The sequence below is a fragment of the Rhineura floridana genome, chromosome 1 (assembly GCF_030035675.1).
Source record: "Rhineura floridana isolate rRhiFlo1 chromosome 1, rRhiFlo1.hap2, whole genome shotgun sequence".
NCBI lineage: Eukaryota > Metazoa > Chordata > Lepidosauria > Squamata > Rhineuridae > Rhineura > Rhineura floridana.
The window spans coordinates 246,422,701-246,440,052 of NC_084480.1; the positions used below are offsets into that span (position 1 = coordinate 246,422,701).

Consider the following 17,352-nt stretch of genomic DNA (forward strand, 5'->3'; position numbering starts at 1 on the left):
CACTCTACGCATTGAATGAATGAATGAATTTATTTCGGTCATGGACCAGCCAGCATTAGTATTGGTGTCCAAATATGCAAAGCTATGTTCTTCTTTGCACAATCAGATCTACAACACACAGGGCGGCATCCTATGCACTCATTCAGTTAGCATAAGGATTTATGCTTATGGGGCAGAAATCTGCCCCTTCTCCCCCAGTACATGCCCTGAACCCTCCCCAAATCTGCTGGGGGGGGGGAGATGGAGGAATCCCCAGAACAGACAGGGAGGGCATGGAGGATGAGAGGAGGAAAACCATTGTGCAAGCCTAACAGCAACAGGTACGAAGACCAGTCACTTCTTTTAGTATAACTCTTGTAAAACAAGTCCACTGAGGAGTTTTACAATTCACTGTATCAATGAAGATCATATCCAAACCATATATCACTGCAAGGTGTGTTAGTCACCAAGCAAACAAGCAAGCAATGGAAGGCTCACTCGTTTTTCTCCCTTGCTTCCTCCATATGCTTGGAACTGCATCCACTCGTTTTTCTCCCTTGCTTCCTCCATATGCTTGGAACTGCATCCCAAAATACCTGCATGATATCACCTCTCTTACTTCATCCAAATCCCTCAAAACCCACCTTTTCCATACAGCTTTTAGCACAATCCCCTAGTTCCCATGCTCTACTGAGCTTGTAACTGAGCCTCAGCATGCACCACTGAAATTGAAACTTCTCTGTTTATCACTGCCTCTGCTCCCCTTATGTCAAATTTTAGACTGCAGGCTCTCGGGACCAGAGCCTGTATTTCTTGCGTACTATCAAATACCATGCATACTGATATTGTAATACATGTGATAATAATAAGATACAAGTCCAGCTGAAACAAACCATAGGCTGAAATCCACAAAGGAGTGCTATCTGCAATATGCTTCTAACTCTCAGAAACAGCCTCAGATAATTCCCAGTGAAGCATAGAAATTGTCTTAACCGTCAGGGATGCGGAACCTGTGGCCCTCTGGATAACACTGGACTGACTCCAGCAGCTGCAGCAAGCATGACCAAGGTCTAGAAATGATGGGAGCGACAGACCCAGGCCATCTGAAGGCCACAGATTTCCCATTCCAGGCCTGGCTCCAAAGATGTATGCTTTAAGAATAAGTACTTCACAGACAATAACTATAGTCTGGCACAATGTAAAAGTTCTCATTACCTATCCCATCTCCTGTTCTATAACGTCACTAGGGCAAAACTTTTCGCCAGAACCACCTGAAGCAGAAGGGAGCCCAATCTTATATTATCCCAACAGCACTCACTTCCGAATAAATGCGATAGAATTGCACTGCCAAGAGACTTTGATTCCACTGGGAATATTCTCCTCCTCTTCTAGCCCGCCTCAGGTCAGAACCAACTTACCAACCCCACGCCCTAACCACCCTCGGACCATTTCAGGAGACCGTGGCGATTCCCACTATCACAAGGCTTTCTCCTTGCACAATTAGAGACCCCTCGCTTCAGGCAACTCTGTGACTAGTTTTCCTCTGCCCCAAAATGCATTCCCACCACCACCACCAGTAGCAGCTTTACTCCTCTCTCTTGGCTAGGGCTAGGCACACTCCACTCACCCGACCGGGCAGAAGAGCCAGTAAACAGACGACAGCGAGACTCAGGCCACAGAGCCTGGAACAGCCACTTTGGCAGCATGGCGCAACCCGCCTATCCATTCTCTCAGGAGCTGCTAGCGTCTCTCGCTTGTTTTGCTGCTGGGCTTCAGCGACCAGCGTGCACTACGGCTGAGGTGGCTCGGCGCCGGAAAGCTCCTCCACCCCCTCCTCTTCCTTTTCTCCTCCGCGATGGGCGGTGCTGAGATCTGAGGAAAACCTGCGGGAGTGTCGGAAAGGCGCTTCTTCTCCCGCCCCCTGGATCCAGAGCCGCCAACCAAGCCTGTCGGCGTCGCTTCAACTCCTCCTTAGGCCGGCGAAGTTGCTCGCCTTTTCCGGCTGCGTCACGCTCACGCCACCAGCACGCGCTTGACTTATATCCCTGCCCAGAAACACGCCCCACTGCTAGGAGGCAACCGGTTTCACTGGTACTGACTCAGTTCGCAGTAGTCGGCGAACAGGTTAGGCTTCGGTCAGAGCTATGCACCTTTACTTGGGAGTAAACCTCATCGAAGTCAATGGGATTTCTTCATTCTGGACGTGACAATTCTCATTGATTTCAACGGGGATTATTCCCGGGCATATGTTTGCAGCCTCGGTTTTCTCTATTTCTCCAGGGTTTATATTCTATTCCTGACAGAGCCAGGGGCTCTTCTGAAGCTGCAGTGTTTTCTGCGACGCTCCCATACTCCCCACCCCAGAGCTTCCAAACTCAAAGTGAGATATAAACTCGCCAGTCTCAGTCTAGACAGACAAGGAAGCATCCCCTTTTCTAAGAAAAGCCACCTTGTACATACTCAGTGAGTTCTTTCTTCCGAGCCCCAAAAAGAACTTGCCCCCAAAAGATGTAGAAGGAAGGGGAAAGAGATGCGCACGTCCTCAAAAGCACTCAGACCAATTCAGAACTAGATCTTTGAAAACAAACTCATTTAGTTGTGGGGCGTTTATGCTAATACAGTTGCTTTTGTTCACGGTCGATAATCTTGTCATTAAGGTTCGGCATTGTAATGAGTTGAGTCTGTTGGATTTTTATGACAAATCCGTTAAGAATGGGTGTTCGTCCTAAAGCTGAGTATACCTCCTTTATTTAAACTGTGTCATTTCTCTGGGGGCCTGGATGTCATATTTTGCTACCTGCCATTACTTTACTATGCCCCCATCCCATACTGTGTATCTTTGAGCGAGCCTCCCATTGTACAAGTAAGAAATTGACGAATGAGCCCTCAGCACATTTCCGGTAGCTCTTGGTAAGTGATGGCAATGCCTGCAAATGGACTTCTTTGTAATAGAAGTCTGGTCACAAGCAAGTCTGAAATCCAGCTAGCAAAGTTTATTCCCAGGTAAGTGTGTCCATAGGACTGTGATACTATTTGCACATTCCTCTTCTTAACAGTACTTAACTAACCCCATTGTGCTGTACTATCATAAGGTTTATCAGCCTTCTGATAGTATAGATTTTAGTGGAGTTGCAGCATGGATAAATTCAGCCCAATACGTTGTTTACCTGGGTATAGAACGTCTCAGTACATACTGCTGACGTGAAATGGCCTGACAGAGTGTTGTAATTGTTAGTAGTGGATGACAGAAGTTTCTAATCTATTAATTTGTAATCTGACTCAGTAGTGATGCAATGAATAAACAGAAGAGTATCTGTGTCAATCAGCAGTTTCTATGGCAATCAAAATGTTTTGCAATCTTCCTTAGAGCCATCTGGTGGTGAAAATATGAACTGCTGAGAAGGAAATAATTCAGTAGATAAGAGTGAATGTTGCTTTAAGTTTTAGGGAAACAAGAAAAATATTAACAAGGAGCCAGAACCATCCATTTAAAAATATTTCATACAGAATAGAAGAATGCATCCTACAATGATCCAAATGAAACCACAGCTGATAATTCTGCATAGAGGACCTGGACCCCACTGGGAACTATACCACGAGCCAAAAGGCTATGACTAATTTTTATTTTCAGATAATTTGTAGGACAAATAATAAATCATAGCCAATTAAGCCTTTTTTCTTGTTCCTTTGGAAAGTCTCGTTCAGCATCTTCCTGTGCTCCAGGTTTTTTCTTTCACGATTTATAAACTATTTTCAGTTACCAAAGGAAGGTAACAGCAGCATTAAACATTTTTAAGCTAGTTTAATAATTGATATCTATAAAATTTATTAAACTGGGAGGATAACACTACAGAAAATACACCTCCCAAACTTACTTGAAGACCAAAGTGGGAGAAGTCTGCACAACTCTTCTAAAATGTGTGGGAAACCTGTGGCCTCCAGATATTGTTGGACCAACATGGCCAATGATCAAGGATGATGGGAGGTGTAGCCCAGCAAGTTCTGGAGAGCCACAGGTTCCCCCACCATTTAAAAAGGAACAAGAAGCCTTAAGGTGTCTCTTCAGATGGGAGAGAATTCCACAGGCAGGGAGCCACCAGCCAGCATAATTGCCTGTAGAAGTCAGTCTAGCCTTTAATTATGATGGCACCACAAAAAAAAAAAATCTGAATCTCAATATTTGAGGAAATAAGTATGTGAGAAGGCCCGCTTTAAAATATTCCTAACAAATCCCAGGTAGAGTCTCGATATGGCTATAAAGGTCAAAACCAATGCCTCGAATTTAGTCCCCGGACTGCCTGCTAGACAGTGAAACTTTTGCATTATTTTTTCAGGCTCTATATGGCTAGGACCAGACACCAGCCTGGCCATCAAATTCTGGCTCAGATAAAGTTTCCAAAATGTCTTCAAAGATACCTTCATCTATAGCACCTTACAGTAGTCTAGTAAAAACATGGCCTGGGCATGCATAACAATAGCCAGGCACAACTCTCACTATGCAAAGTGTGTGGCCGTGCTGGTCCGGCCAAAGCTGCTGTTGAATTGAGACTTTCCAAATGAACAAGAAAAAAAGACTATGCAAATATGCCTGCTCAGAAGAGGCCCTACAGACTTCAGTGGACTTCCTTTCAGCTGCGTATAGAATTGCACCCTTAGCCCCATAGGCCTGACTCTGTGCTGCCCATGGGGGGAGGGCAGGCAGTAAGTACAAGGCCTTCTCAGAGGTAGCACAGTGATTATGGAACCCCCCCTCCCAGTGGAAATTAAACTGGGTCCTTTTTCCATTTTGGGGTGGTGGGTAAAGATCGTTTTATTCCATCAGGCTTTAATCACTGTTTTTTATTTTTATTCTTGTTGGAAGTTTCAGGATTGCTGCCTTGTTTTAAATTTTACTGTTTTAATTGATGCATTGTTGCCTGGCTGCGACAATGGACTGGATGAGGGCTAATAAACTGAGGCTCAATCCAGACAAGACTGAGATGCTGTTAGTGGGTGGTTCTTCTGACCGGATGGTGGATGTCCAACCTGTCCTGGATGGCGTTGCACTTCCCCAGCAGGTTCATAGCTTGGGGGTCCTCCTAGAACCATCTCTGTCACTTGAGGCTCAGGTAGCCTCGGTGGCACGGAGTGCCTTCTACCAACTTTGGTTGGTGGCCCAGCTACTCCCCTATCTGGACAGGGTTTATTTTTATTATTATTTATTACATTTGTATACCACCCCATAGCCGAAGCTCTCTGGGCAGTTTACAACAATTAAAAACAAATATACACATTTAAGAACACTTTTTAAAAAATAACCTGGCTCTGGTCCATGCTCTGGTAATCTCCAAGTTAGATTACTGCAGTGCGCTCTACGTGGGGCTGCCTTTGAAGATGGTTCGGAAACTGCAGCTTGTGCAAAATGCAGCGGCCAGATTGGTAATAGGGACCAGATGGTTCAAACATATAAAACCAATTCTGGCCCGCTTGCATTGGCTGCCTGTATGTTTCCGAGCTCGATTCAAGGTGCTGGTTTTAACCTATAAAGCCTTACACGGCTTAGGACCACAATACCTGATGGAACGCCTCTCCTGACACGAACCCACCCGTACACTACGCTCAACATCCAAGGCCCTCCTCCAGGTGCCTACTGCGAGAGAAGCTGGGAGTCTGGCAACAAGGGAGAGGGCCTTCTCAGTGGTGGCCCCCAAATTATGGAATGATCTCCTTGACGAGGCGCGCCTGGTGCCAACAATGTTATCTTTTTGGCACCTGGTCAAGACTTTCCTCTTTTCCCAGGCATTTTAGCATGTTTTTAAATGGCTTTTTAAAAATGTGTTTTTAAATTTGTATATTTGTTTTTAATGTTTTTAATTGTTGTAAACCGCCCAGAGAGCTTCGGCTATGGTGCAATATACAAATGCAATAAATAAATATTTAGATTCCTATTTTTACGTTGTTGGAACTCTAAGCTGTTTTCCTGTGGTAATAGAGAAGTTAATAAATTAACTGATTAGCTAACTCACAAAGGTGGTTACCCTGACTGTGGCTTTGTGTCTTACCATGCAAGGCCTTTTGGTTCCTTTCAGTTCCTGCATCACAGAAGAAACAATTGTTCATATTCTAAAACATGGAACTTTTGAGTCAAGCAGCCCTCCCACAATCTTGTGGTGTGACCTTTGGCAAATTGTTACCTCCCTGCCATGATTAGATAAAGAATGCCAGAAAAATCTTTTGAGATCCTCAGTGAAGAAAGCACTATAAAACTGTTGGTGATGCTGTTCCTTTTAACAAATAGACCAAGGACTGAAGAAGCTATCCTGCAACATCTGGTCCAGGGGAAACCCCCTTTTTTTGCACATGCTAGGAATTAAGTGCATAAATAAAAGGAAGCAACAATTATGATTTTGTTATTTACATCACGGCTGTCAGCCAAAAGGTCTGGGTGCCTTATCAGTTTCTTTGCAGTCCCAAACATGGTCTTTGCTACACACACAAAACTGGAGCAGCATCTGGGCTAGGAAGCAATACGCTTAGGAACAGCAGAAGAACTGACCTAATTCTACTACTGCTTGCCTAAACACAAGGGTAAGGAATTTGACATTTCTAAGCATTTACAGCTGGGGGTGGGGTAAGGATGTGGAATAGAGGGTGGTGATTGTTTTTTGGCCACTGAAAAGTATTTGCATAAAAGGGATGTTTAGACCAGCAGGAGGAGGGAAGTAGCTAGTTTCACATGTGAGAGGATTTGGGGAGTGAGATTTAGATGCTGGAGAACTGAGTGCTGTGCCAGGATGCTCTGGTGTAGAACAGGCAATTGTGGGCATGTTAATGCCGGAGAAGGGCTTTTGGCAGGCAAAATGGGAAAAGATTTGGCAATGGATAATGAGTTTCTTTAAAAGCTAATTGCTGGTCTTACTACTAATATTACTACTAATTCCCCTTCTTAAAACTGATGTTTTGGTCAACAATTATGGGTATGGCCCTTGGGCATCTACTGGGTGAGTTTAGTAATGGTGGGCGCTGCCTTATACTGAGTTGGACTGTTGATCCATTCTGCTCAGTACTATCAACACTCACTGGTTTCAAGTAGGGAACATTCCCAGCCATATCTGGATATGCTCAGGATTGAAACTTGGACCTTCTGCATGCAACACAGATGACCTCCAGTCTATTTAGTTTGACACCTGATTTAAATTACACATTTTGAAAAGGCTAGTGTAGCCAACTCTGCCACAGTGGGGATGCTCTGAAGCAATGGGGCAGTAGATGACTTTTGGAGATGCAGGCTGAACTTATTTTAACACACCCAAATAATTCACCTATTTTCCTATGCTGCTACTTGCATGTTCTGAAATTCATATATTGAATAGCTGGGCCACTTATCTATGAGCAGAGCAGACATACTTTCATGTACATGCACCAGCTTGAAACACCTGGCTGAGATGCTTACTTGCAAGTAGATCTGCTTGGAGATAGGTATGCTGGGATACAGCAGTCAACATCAAGTGGGGCACTTGCAGTTAGATACACTTCAAAATGTTGCAATGAGTTAAAATTAAAATGTTGTACTAAAATGAAATCAAATAATGCAAAATGAAACATATGCTTGCTTTCCTTGCTTTGTGAAAAGTACTGGAGTTTTCCGCTTATCTGCTTCTTTAGCAATTAAAGATGTTATTCCCAGCTTGTAGGACCAAAGGTCAAGGATAGAGGAAGTTTGGGATGAGAACAGAGAAGTGGACCAGAATAGACAGATGCTGAGAAATTAAACAATGATGGGAAGGCACCGAAATGATGTATTCTTGATTAGCTATGCATTTCTGATATTATGTATGTGACGCATCTATAGCCTATAAATATGATGACTGTCAGCTATTCTGGAGAGCCACTTGATTGAGGCCCTCCCTTTGCAAAGGTATTAAAAGGCAAGACTTTATACTGATCTGGTCTCGTCTCTATTCCTTATTGGCATCTCAAGGAATTGAGAGCTTTTATCAGTCGGGCCTCCATCCAGGCCTGGCCCCTTTTGTAACAAAAGTGTGCCAGCTTGGCATTTGAAGCACAGATTACAGCACTTGTCTGCAAGCTACAGACGTACGCACAAGGAAATAAGTGGCTCAGGCTGCTGACAGGGACATTTTATTGGTGGTTCCCCATTTTTAGAATGCTCTCCCTAGTGAGGTGTGTCTCCCTCATTATTAATTTTCAAGGGGAATTTACAAACATCTGTTTACCAGGCATTTGATGACTGTAAGATACTGTTCCTGGCAGCCTTGAAATTGTTACCTGTGTTACTATTTTTAGATGTTTTTATTTTTTTAAAAAATTGTATTTTATCAAGCATCTATTCAAATATTTCAAGGAAGATTGCAGGAAAGTTAGTGTCTCTTTAACAAGTAATTGATTTTTTCATAATGAAATCCAGAAGTGGATCTCTAATCATGGATAGCAACTAGCCTAAGCGCAGAGATTAAAGTTTAGGATGAAATTTCAAAACTGAGAGTGGCTGTTTTACAAGCAGAGGCTAGAAAATAAAGGTACTATCAAATTCAAATAAAGGTTCTATCATATTCATTTTCAGTCAGCATAGCAAACACCTCTCAGTATCTGAATATAAAAAAAGGAAAGACAAGCCAAATTATGGAATGATCTCCTTGATGAGGTGCGCCTGGCGCCATCACTGTTGTCTTTTCGGTGCCAGGTCAAGACTTTCCTTTTCTCCCAGGCATTTTAGCATGTGTTTTTAAATTGTTTTAACTGTTTAAATTGTGTTTTAAATTGTTATTAAAAGATATGTTTTAAATTTTTGTATGTGTTTTTAGGTTCTGTAAACCGCCCAGAGAGCTTCGGCTATGGGGCGGTATATAAATACAATAAATAAATAAAATAAGCCAAGTATTATTTTAAATTTTAATGATTGCATGGAATAGTCTGAACTTTCATGGTGGTAGAAAGAAACTGAATTGTACATGATTTGGCAAATACATAGTACTATGCAAATCTATGAGGAAAAAACAATAATGAAATGGGAAACGGCTCCACCACTAGTAGAGTTGCTGCTAAGGAGGACAACTCAATTTGTTCCTATTCACACACATTTTCATGTAATGCTAAGAAACACAGCTACATTTATATAATCTTTGGTTAGGTTGTCATGAGCAGAGTCAAACTGCTGTTCTAACACTACAGTATAAATAGGATTCCACCAAAAGCATTTTGACAGGATCCTGTCCTTTCCATTGGCAGTATTTAAAGGGGGGGGGCTGTTCTGTTGGTGCTTCCACACTAGATATTTACTCTGAAATTGCCACACTTGGTTAACTCACTTTTTACAGGGCATCTGCACAATTCTGTCATGAAATCATTGTGCTGCTGTTTTTTTCTCCTATGGTAATTTGATCTCTTCTCAACTCTTGGGGAAAAAACCCTTTTTTTTCCTTTGAAAGAAAAGGACAGTAGCACAATCTCTGCAAGTGTGTGCAGTGACATATTAGGCAGATCAACCTATCACCAGGCATCTACAGTTCAGCACACCTTCACCATTACCTTTCTGGTCAGCACCACATTGGAAGCATGTTTATTATTCTTTAATTTGTAATAAATTATTTTTGCCTATAATTATTTTAATTATTAAAATATTTACATAAGAGTGCTTAAATGAAAAAGTTTTAGCTCAATTTTATCTGGAGGGAGATGATTTTTTAAGCCTTTCTAGCTGGCACTATTCTAGAATTAGCAGTATTCTTCAATCTTTTAATTTGTGTCAAAATATTTTTAGCCTACTTTTTTTAAAAAAAATTGTGCAGTAGCACTTAACTGAAAGTGTCACCACATAATTTTTAAATAGCGTTTTTAAAAAGCATGCTTCTAAAATGGGAGGCTCACATGAATCGTCCTTCTCCCACCCACATGGCTATGTCATTCCCACTAGCATGCATGGAGCACAGCAGGATGTACACACACATACACACACAGCAACTTACAGTGAAAGACAAATGTCTGGGTAGTGCAAGAAGGTGCCAGTCTGGAAGCACCGTTTACACCTTAAGTCACTGAAAGGAAATGTGACTATAGTATTTGACATAATAAGAGCAGCTTAATCCAAGTTTGTTTGGTGTTGAACTTCACAAATTTTATTGTAGCTAAGTACTAACTAGAAAATTATGCCTGGGTATTTCTTTTATTCAAGCATTATATGTCAGAGGTTTTAAATGAATTTTATTATTTGTATATCGCAAATAATAATTCTAAAGGCTGTCACAAAAGGCATAAAGTTCCAGGTTTGTAATATAATTTAAGGCCTCACAGGTATACCATAAGAATAACTGCATCATCATATTAACTAGCTACAGGGCTGTGGAGTCAGAGTCTGAGTCAGGAGCAATTTTGGGTGGAGCTGGAGTCGGTAGAAATGTACTGACTCCAACTTCAAAATAAATTTTGATTGACAATTTTTTTAAAATATAAATTCAAAATGTCAAAGAAGCTTCCCATCAAGTCAGATGTAGTTGAGCATTTCACCATAACTCAAGATGGAAAACATTTTGTGTGTCAGTGTATGACACAGGACCCAGATGAAGACAAATGCTGTGATGCCAAGATCAGCGCATATTCAGGCAGCGATAAAAATGCTCCTATGAGAGCTTCCAATTTAAAAAGACATTTACAGCCCTTTTAGGGCTGTGGAGTTGGAAGCAATTTTGGGTGGAGTCGAAGTCAGAGTCAGACAGTAGAAAAATAGAGGAGTTGGAGTCAAAGGTTTGTCATACCGACTTCACAGCCCTGACTAGCTACACTTACATCAAAACATAACATTATAACATGACAGTTTTTTGTTTTTTAACTAAAGCAACACCATACTATAATCAGACATAGATTGTTTTTATCTGTTTTGTATTTTATGGTGTTGTAAGTTGCTTTGAGGCATTTTTTCTATAAAGCAACAAATAAATGCAATTAATAAAAACAATATACCAGCATTACTATCACAGACATACATTTGCACTCAGCACAAGTTGTCTTATATGGCGGTAGACCATTGGTCCATCTAGCTCATTGCTGTCTACACCAGCCTTCCCCAACCTGCTGCTCTCCAGAGTACAGACTACATTTCTCATCATCCCTGATCATTGACCGTGCCGGGGCACCAGAGTGGGGAAGGCCAGTCTGCACTAACTGGCAGCGGTTCTACAGGTTTCCGACGGGAATCTTTACTAGTCCTATCTAGGGATAATTTGGGAGATACAAATCTTGCCTAAGTTTAACACTGGCTGATCTGATTTTCAGCAATACTGGCACCCTCCCTATCCCTGGCAAAGTTCGACTGGTAAATAGGAAGGCAAGAGACTTGACTGCCAGGCTTCAACTTAAATAAGTAGCTTTTAAAGGGAAGGAAGTCTGACTTAAGTTTACAAGTAGCAACTAAAGAATGGCTATAACCAATTCTAGTTTGCATTCTCCTCAGCTTCAAAGGCTAAATTTAGCAAGAACATAGTCATCACTGCTGTGATGCAGTGCTATCCAATATATCTTCCCATAATCATTAATACAAGGAATTGCAAAATGTGCTTTCAGTTTATCAGTGACACCTTCTTGTAAAAAAGATCACCAAGTTTAATTATACTACAGATGGGGAAGCTCTACCCTCCAGATGTTGCTGGACTGCAATCCCATCACCCCTAACTATTGGCCATACTAGCTAGGGATGATAGGAGTCCAACAATATCTAAAGGGCCAGACGTTCCCTAGAGCAAGCACTCAAACCCGCAGTGTTTTATGACTCCACACATTTTTTAAAATACCTCATTTATTTAAAGCACATATACAAGTAAAAGAACCCCAACCATTAAATTACATTTCACAGAATTAACAATAACCCACACAAGCTGCTTGATCTTTTATCTTGTGCTACGCATAGTGCTCCAACATACTTTTTAAAAATAATCAGCATTTTATTAGCAAAAGTGCATTTCTTTGTTTGAAATTCACTAGGCTTGTTTCACTTCTTCTCTTCCTCCTATAGATTAGACTCGTTTTTGTAATCGCAGTAGCTATGTTCCTTCAAATCAACAGTGTGCCTCAAAATGACTTGTACTCTTGAATAATAGCAAAGTTTTATTATTGTTATTTACCAAGGTAACTACAATATTTCAGCTGAATTTTGAGCCTGCAACCTTTGAAAAGGATATTTAATTTCCCAGGGCACTGTCCACACCAACACCAGCAACTAATGCTTTGAAAATGGGTAGTATGAAATTTGTGATAATGAATTATAAAACCACCTGAGACCCTCAATGACTGGTACCTAGTTATAGCTAACAAGAATTGGCATATTAATATAGTAGTTCACAGGGATAGGATTATATCATAAACACAATCCCTTCATAATGACAGATGGAATAATGTTTCAGACATATGGCAGCTGGAGTTATCAATATCAGCCTTGATATTGCTAGAAACATAGGCTGCTGCAAATTATCAGACACATGTTTTGTTGTAAGCACCATTTATTGATTTGAATGTCCCAACTCCACTGGTTTTATCTGTTCAGTAGGACACCTGCCCATAATTCAGTTTTTGTAGAAAGTCCAATTCACAGTGGCTGATAAATAGTAAAGATGGGTTAGCACCTGTACAGTATTATCTCATGGCTAAAATATATTGCAGACTGGCATCATGGAAGATCAGTTCTTGGTGACTATCTCTAGTACTTCTACTCATTGGCTTAGATGGCTTTGAAAGGGATTAATGCATTTATCAATGGTTAATAGCTATGACAGCTAAATTATATACTATTTTTATCTAAACCACTTTAGAAGTTTGGGTTTCTTTGTTTTTTGATTATAACTTTTGTTAACTAAATAAATAAACAGAACCTCCTTGTTCGGAGATAGCACACCACTGAATAGAAATGATTAAGTGGTATATAATAATTCTGTGGTATATAAATGCCTTAAATAAAACATACCAGTGGAGGCACAACAGTATGGAAACAATAGTTGCCATGAAGTGAGTTTCTAAGGTGCATCTGGTGGGCTACTGTTGGGAAAAGTATATTAGACTAAATGTACCATTGGTTCGATTTCACAAGGATCCCCTTAACTGTATCCTTTTACAGAGTAATATGCTTTCACTGCCCACTTCATTCTTTATGTTCTCCAGAGGCCTTACAGACACAGAAACTTATTCCATCCTATATTGGTTTACTTCTCTGCCCCTCGCCCCTCTGAATAGCCAGTTCATGAAAAGTATCATATAAATCCTGAACATTTGCAGCAATTTTAAATAAGGAGCATGTGAACTGAAATGTATTATTTGCCCATTTTAAATATCTCATTCCAGAATGAAGGTAAATCTATTTACAAATTGACTTAAATTGCATGGGACATGTGTCTGCTAGCCTTTCCTACTTGATGAGTTCCTAGCCTATTGTACAGTTCCAAAAGATCCACAACATATTTGCATAGTAGACAAAACAGGTACTGATGTATAACCATGCTTTATGCCTTTCTTAGATTTAGGAACGTTTAATATGCATTGTGAACCACCCTCGAATGAAGAACTTGAAGGGCAGTATACAAATCTATGGAAAGCATCACTAGGTAAGCAATAAACAAACAGATGGAAAGCATCATTGGGTAGTCAATCAGCATTTGGGTAGTAAAAATATAATTTATGAAGTGCACCCCAGTATTAAATAATGGTAATAGGTATATTATTTGGGTAGTAAAAATATATTATGTAGTGGACCCCAGTATTAAATAATGCTAATTATCCCAATTATGACAGAGGTGGGCAACTAATAGCCACAGGGATGCATGTGACTCTCTGCCTAATTGCAAAAGCCCTCTGTGACTGGGTCAGTTCAGACCTCTGGCAAGAGCAAGCTGTCCCTCCCCCAGCAGACCACTGGGTGGGGAGGAAGAGAGAGACAAGGGAGTGGTACCCACTTTTGGCCCTATTTCCTCTCTGGCAGCTTCTTTTCTCCCCCTCCCAGCATGTGCCCCCTCAACAGTCAAGCCTCAAGGGAACAGCCCTCAATCAAAGAAGGTATCCCACCCCTGCACTATGGCGGCTACGTTCCATGCTGCAAGTAACTAAACATCCCATATTTTTATCACAAACCTTCATGATACCAATGAGGAAAAAGGCAGTTAGAATAATGGCTACAAAGGAAACCTGAAGCACTATGGGAAACCCAACTGTTAGTCCCATCTGTGCCATGTCATCTGCATAGCCTGAGAATGACTCAGACCAAACAGGACCATCCAGAGCACTACTGAGAAGGATCAGGAGGTTTTCTTCAAGGAACAGATAATGCTACAGTAAAGAGATTTCTCTGGAACAAAAAAGGGCTTCATTCAGGAAAGATACGTTAGGGACCCAGTCCTCCCTCCATCCGAAGCCAGAGACAACCTGGTGAGTTAAGTAGTCTTAAGACTCCATGAAGAATCCTAACCTCATTCAGAGAGGAGGAGCCAGGGCATGCTTGAGTTAGCAAAACATTTCCAGTTCTGCAGGAACGCTGGCTTTGCTTGAGAGTGAGTATGGGCAGGGCTCATTGGCTCTCTCTCAAGATGCAAAGTTGTTTAGCTCTTTCTCTGCTTTTCTCTGGACTGCAGGAGCCGTAAGATGCGCTCGTTTTTCGTTAGATCTGAAGGCAGTTCATTTTTCTGAAACAAGACACAAGTTGGTTGGAAATCAGAGAGAGGATTTTCTCCATCTGGCTTACATATACCAGAGCTCAAGGAACATTCTCCAAGAGCATCTGCATTCAACTGTGGGCTATGCCCACACTTCTTATTAAAGAATACATCAATGTTGTATTATTGAGCCTTTCATCATCCTTGTTTATCAGAGACTATAATTCAAGGTAGGCTTGTGAAGAATTGTTCAGATTAGGGGTGGCTAGCCTATGGCCCTCCAGTAATTGCTGGACTACAAGTCCCATCATCCCTAACTACTGGCCACACTGGCTGCTCTTATGGAGTTGGAATCCAATAACATCTGAAGAGCCACAGTTTACCCATCCCTAGCTTAGGTCTAAGAGGGTCTTGTTCAAACAACCTCACCTGGATCCAGTGATTTGCCAGAAGGTTCCTTGACCTTCAGGAGCAGCTTCCATGGAAGGATCTGAATTCTCAGTTTCTCATATTTCCATTCTTAAAGTTCAGTTCTTCACATTTCTGCATCAATTTGCAATTTTTTTTAAAAAATCCTTGTGAAAATCTTCAATATTTTAATGGGAATTTGTCTTAATAAACATGTTTTTGTATGCAGTTGTGAATAATGTACACATTATGTATGCAGTTGTGAATAATGTACACATTTTGCAAGCTATTTCTCCTAATGCATTGCATTTTTATGTTATTTTCACAATATATTCATTTGTATGTACACTTTCCCCCAATATATGCATTTTTGTAAACAATGGTTGGAGAACTGCATCACAAAATTCGGATAACTGAATTTCAAAGGATGGCTGTGTTTTGGTTCTCATATTGTTTTGATAAGTGTGAATTTGATAGATTCAGCTTTAAATGTGAACTGAACCAAATTTCTCCCCCATCCCTACTTCTGACACGCGGGACTGTAATGGGGGGAAGAGCTAGGAAATCCCCACTGCATGAGTGGAGTTCTGCTTGCCCTTTTCTGGGGCTGAAAGGACCTTAGACAACTCCTTGAAATTTCGGACTAAAACCAAGAGTGGATTCACTGCCCCACTGACATTGGAGCCAGCAGCTTCCACTGTTCCTTTGCAGGCGTGGCTAATGCGTGTAGCACCTGCCAAGAAAGAAGCAACCAGGAGCACTTTTGATTTTTTCCTTTGAAGCTGAGTCACCTGATGTCATGGTGATGTAAGGAGACTGCCAGGTGGGCAACCCCGCCTCCCTGTCAAAGCTCAGAATCTGCTGATCCAATTCACCCACCACAGCAGTAAATTAGTAACAGAAAATAAAGATGTAACGTAAGACTTGCATGTATTTGGCTGGGGTGTACTAGTTAACCTATTAACAAAAGTTTATGCTGTAGCTCGTATATAAACAACTTAAAGGAGACCTTTTTTCAGAGATATCAGAACAGCTGCCAAACACACAATGACTGAATACTTATGTAGTGGTCATAACTGGGGTAAATTACTTAATTTCCTTAGGAACTTTCCCCTCACAAATGTATACATACATGTAATTTGGGTTGCACACATCCTAGAATTTGTTTACTAGGAAGAAATATCTATGGAACTCAGTGGAACTGCCTTTCAATTAACATTGTTTAATGTCATTTAAAGTGCTTGAAAGACATCAGACTGAAGAATAGGTTACCAGATAATTCTAACACACATTCATAGGATTGGGCTGCATTAATATTTAGTTTTGGGGTGACTAACCTGTTACCTTCCAGATACTGCTGAATTAGAATTGTATCATTGAAAGTCTTTGTTTCTCAGCTATGTCTTCCTTTGGAGTTGGAGAAACAATGTATGTTTTTGTTGAGAGAGACATCAAAGTATAATTAAAGAATGCTTCCAGTCCTTATCTTTGCTCCCACGGCATGTGTTGCTCTGAGGTGGTAAGTTTGCAAAAATTTTAAATTGTTATTTCCCATTGTTCATTTAAGTATTTGAATTAATGTTCTAAAACATGTTTATATCGGAAATGTGTAACTCCATATGGGGCATATATTATCTCTTTACAGTTACTGAGATTGTATTACAAAGAGGTTTAATTTCTGAAGAAGAGCTTGTTGCAAAGCAGGGTTATATCGGGATCCTATAAAGACCTATGTTTATATCAGGATCAATGTTTACATATCTGTATAAAGAATGTCTATCATTAATGTGGAGTCCAACGCATCTGTATACAGCATGTTTTAATTTTTGTATGTGTTTTCTAAGTACTCAACTCAGCGTTTTCAGTATTTGTTCATTGTTTCCCATATTTTATAAATTATATTTGTCCATATACTATTTCTCCAATTGTGTGCTTGCTAGCATTCGTGCTTTGAAAAATGGAAATTTTCCTTACCGTGAATGTCTATTTGTAGATAGGACTGGAGGACATTCCTGGTTAGGGATGGCTCTTTCTACTGGTTGTGACAGGCAGGGTCTAGAAACTTCTTAGTCTCCTCTCCAGGGGGAGGAGTCATCCTGCCCTCCAGACTGAGCTGCCAGAGCAAGAACTCCTCAACCTCATCAACGCCAACCATGCAGACGTTTATTAAGCAGGCGCCTGTACAAAGTAGTAACTAGGAAAAGGAATAACCAGAGACAAAAACAGACAACTGGAGAAAAACTTCACACAAAATGAGATACACGCAGTACTAGACATCGTGTGAAAATGTAAGACGCTAGCAGAATGCCTCAAGCCCCCAACCCCTCACTCCAAAAGGCTG

At 40.9% G+C, this 17,352-nt stretch overlaps 2 protein-coding genes and 1 long non-coding RNA gene across 7 annotated transcripts in view; 1 reads left to right on the plus strand and 2 right to left on the minus strand.

The window, feature by feature from the left end:
* Positions 1 to 1,997, minus strand: part of NPC1 (NPC intracellular cholesterol transporter 1) — a 52,714-nt gene extending 50,717 nt beyond the window's left edge. The window contains exon 1 of the mRNA XM_061596989.1: positions 1,607 to 1,997. Within this exon, the coding sequence (XP_061452973.1) occupies positions 1,607 to 1,705 (99 nt within the window). The 5' untranslated portion in view covers positions 1,706 to 1,997. The remainder of the gene's footprint in view (positions 1 to 1,606) is intronic.
* LOC133370608 (uncharacterized) lies at positions 1,990 to 16,797 on the plus strand. Its single transcript, XR_009759176.1, has 4 exons — positions 1,990 to 2,982; positions 6,048 to 6,546; positions 13,476 to 13,562; positions 14,583 to 16,797. It is a non-coding gene; the product is annotated as an uncharacterized LOC133370608 (long non-coding RNA).
* ANKRD29 (ankyrin repeat domain 29) overlaps positions 8,889 to 17,352 on the minus strand; it is a 61,534-nt gene continuing 53,070 nt past the window's right edge. For 3 of the 5 annotated variants that reach the window (XM_061597117.1, XM_061597093.1, XM_061597127.1), the window contains one exon: positions 8,892 to 14,633. In XM_061597117.1, the coding sequence (XP_061453101.1) occupies positions 14,550 to 14,633 (84 nt within the window). In that variant the 3' untranslated portion in view covers positions 8,892 to 14,549. Of the gene's footprint in view, positions 16,523 to 17,352 lie in introns of all 5 variants that reach the window. The other 2 variants (XR_009759166.1, XM_061597104.1) reach the window with 2 other exon arrangements.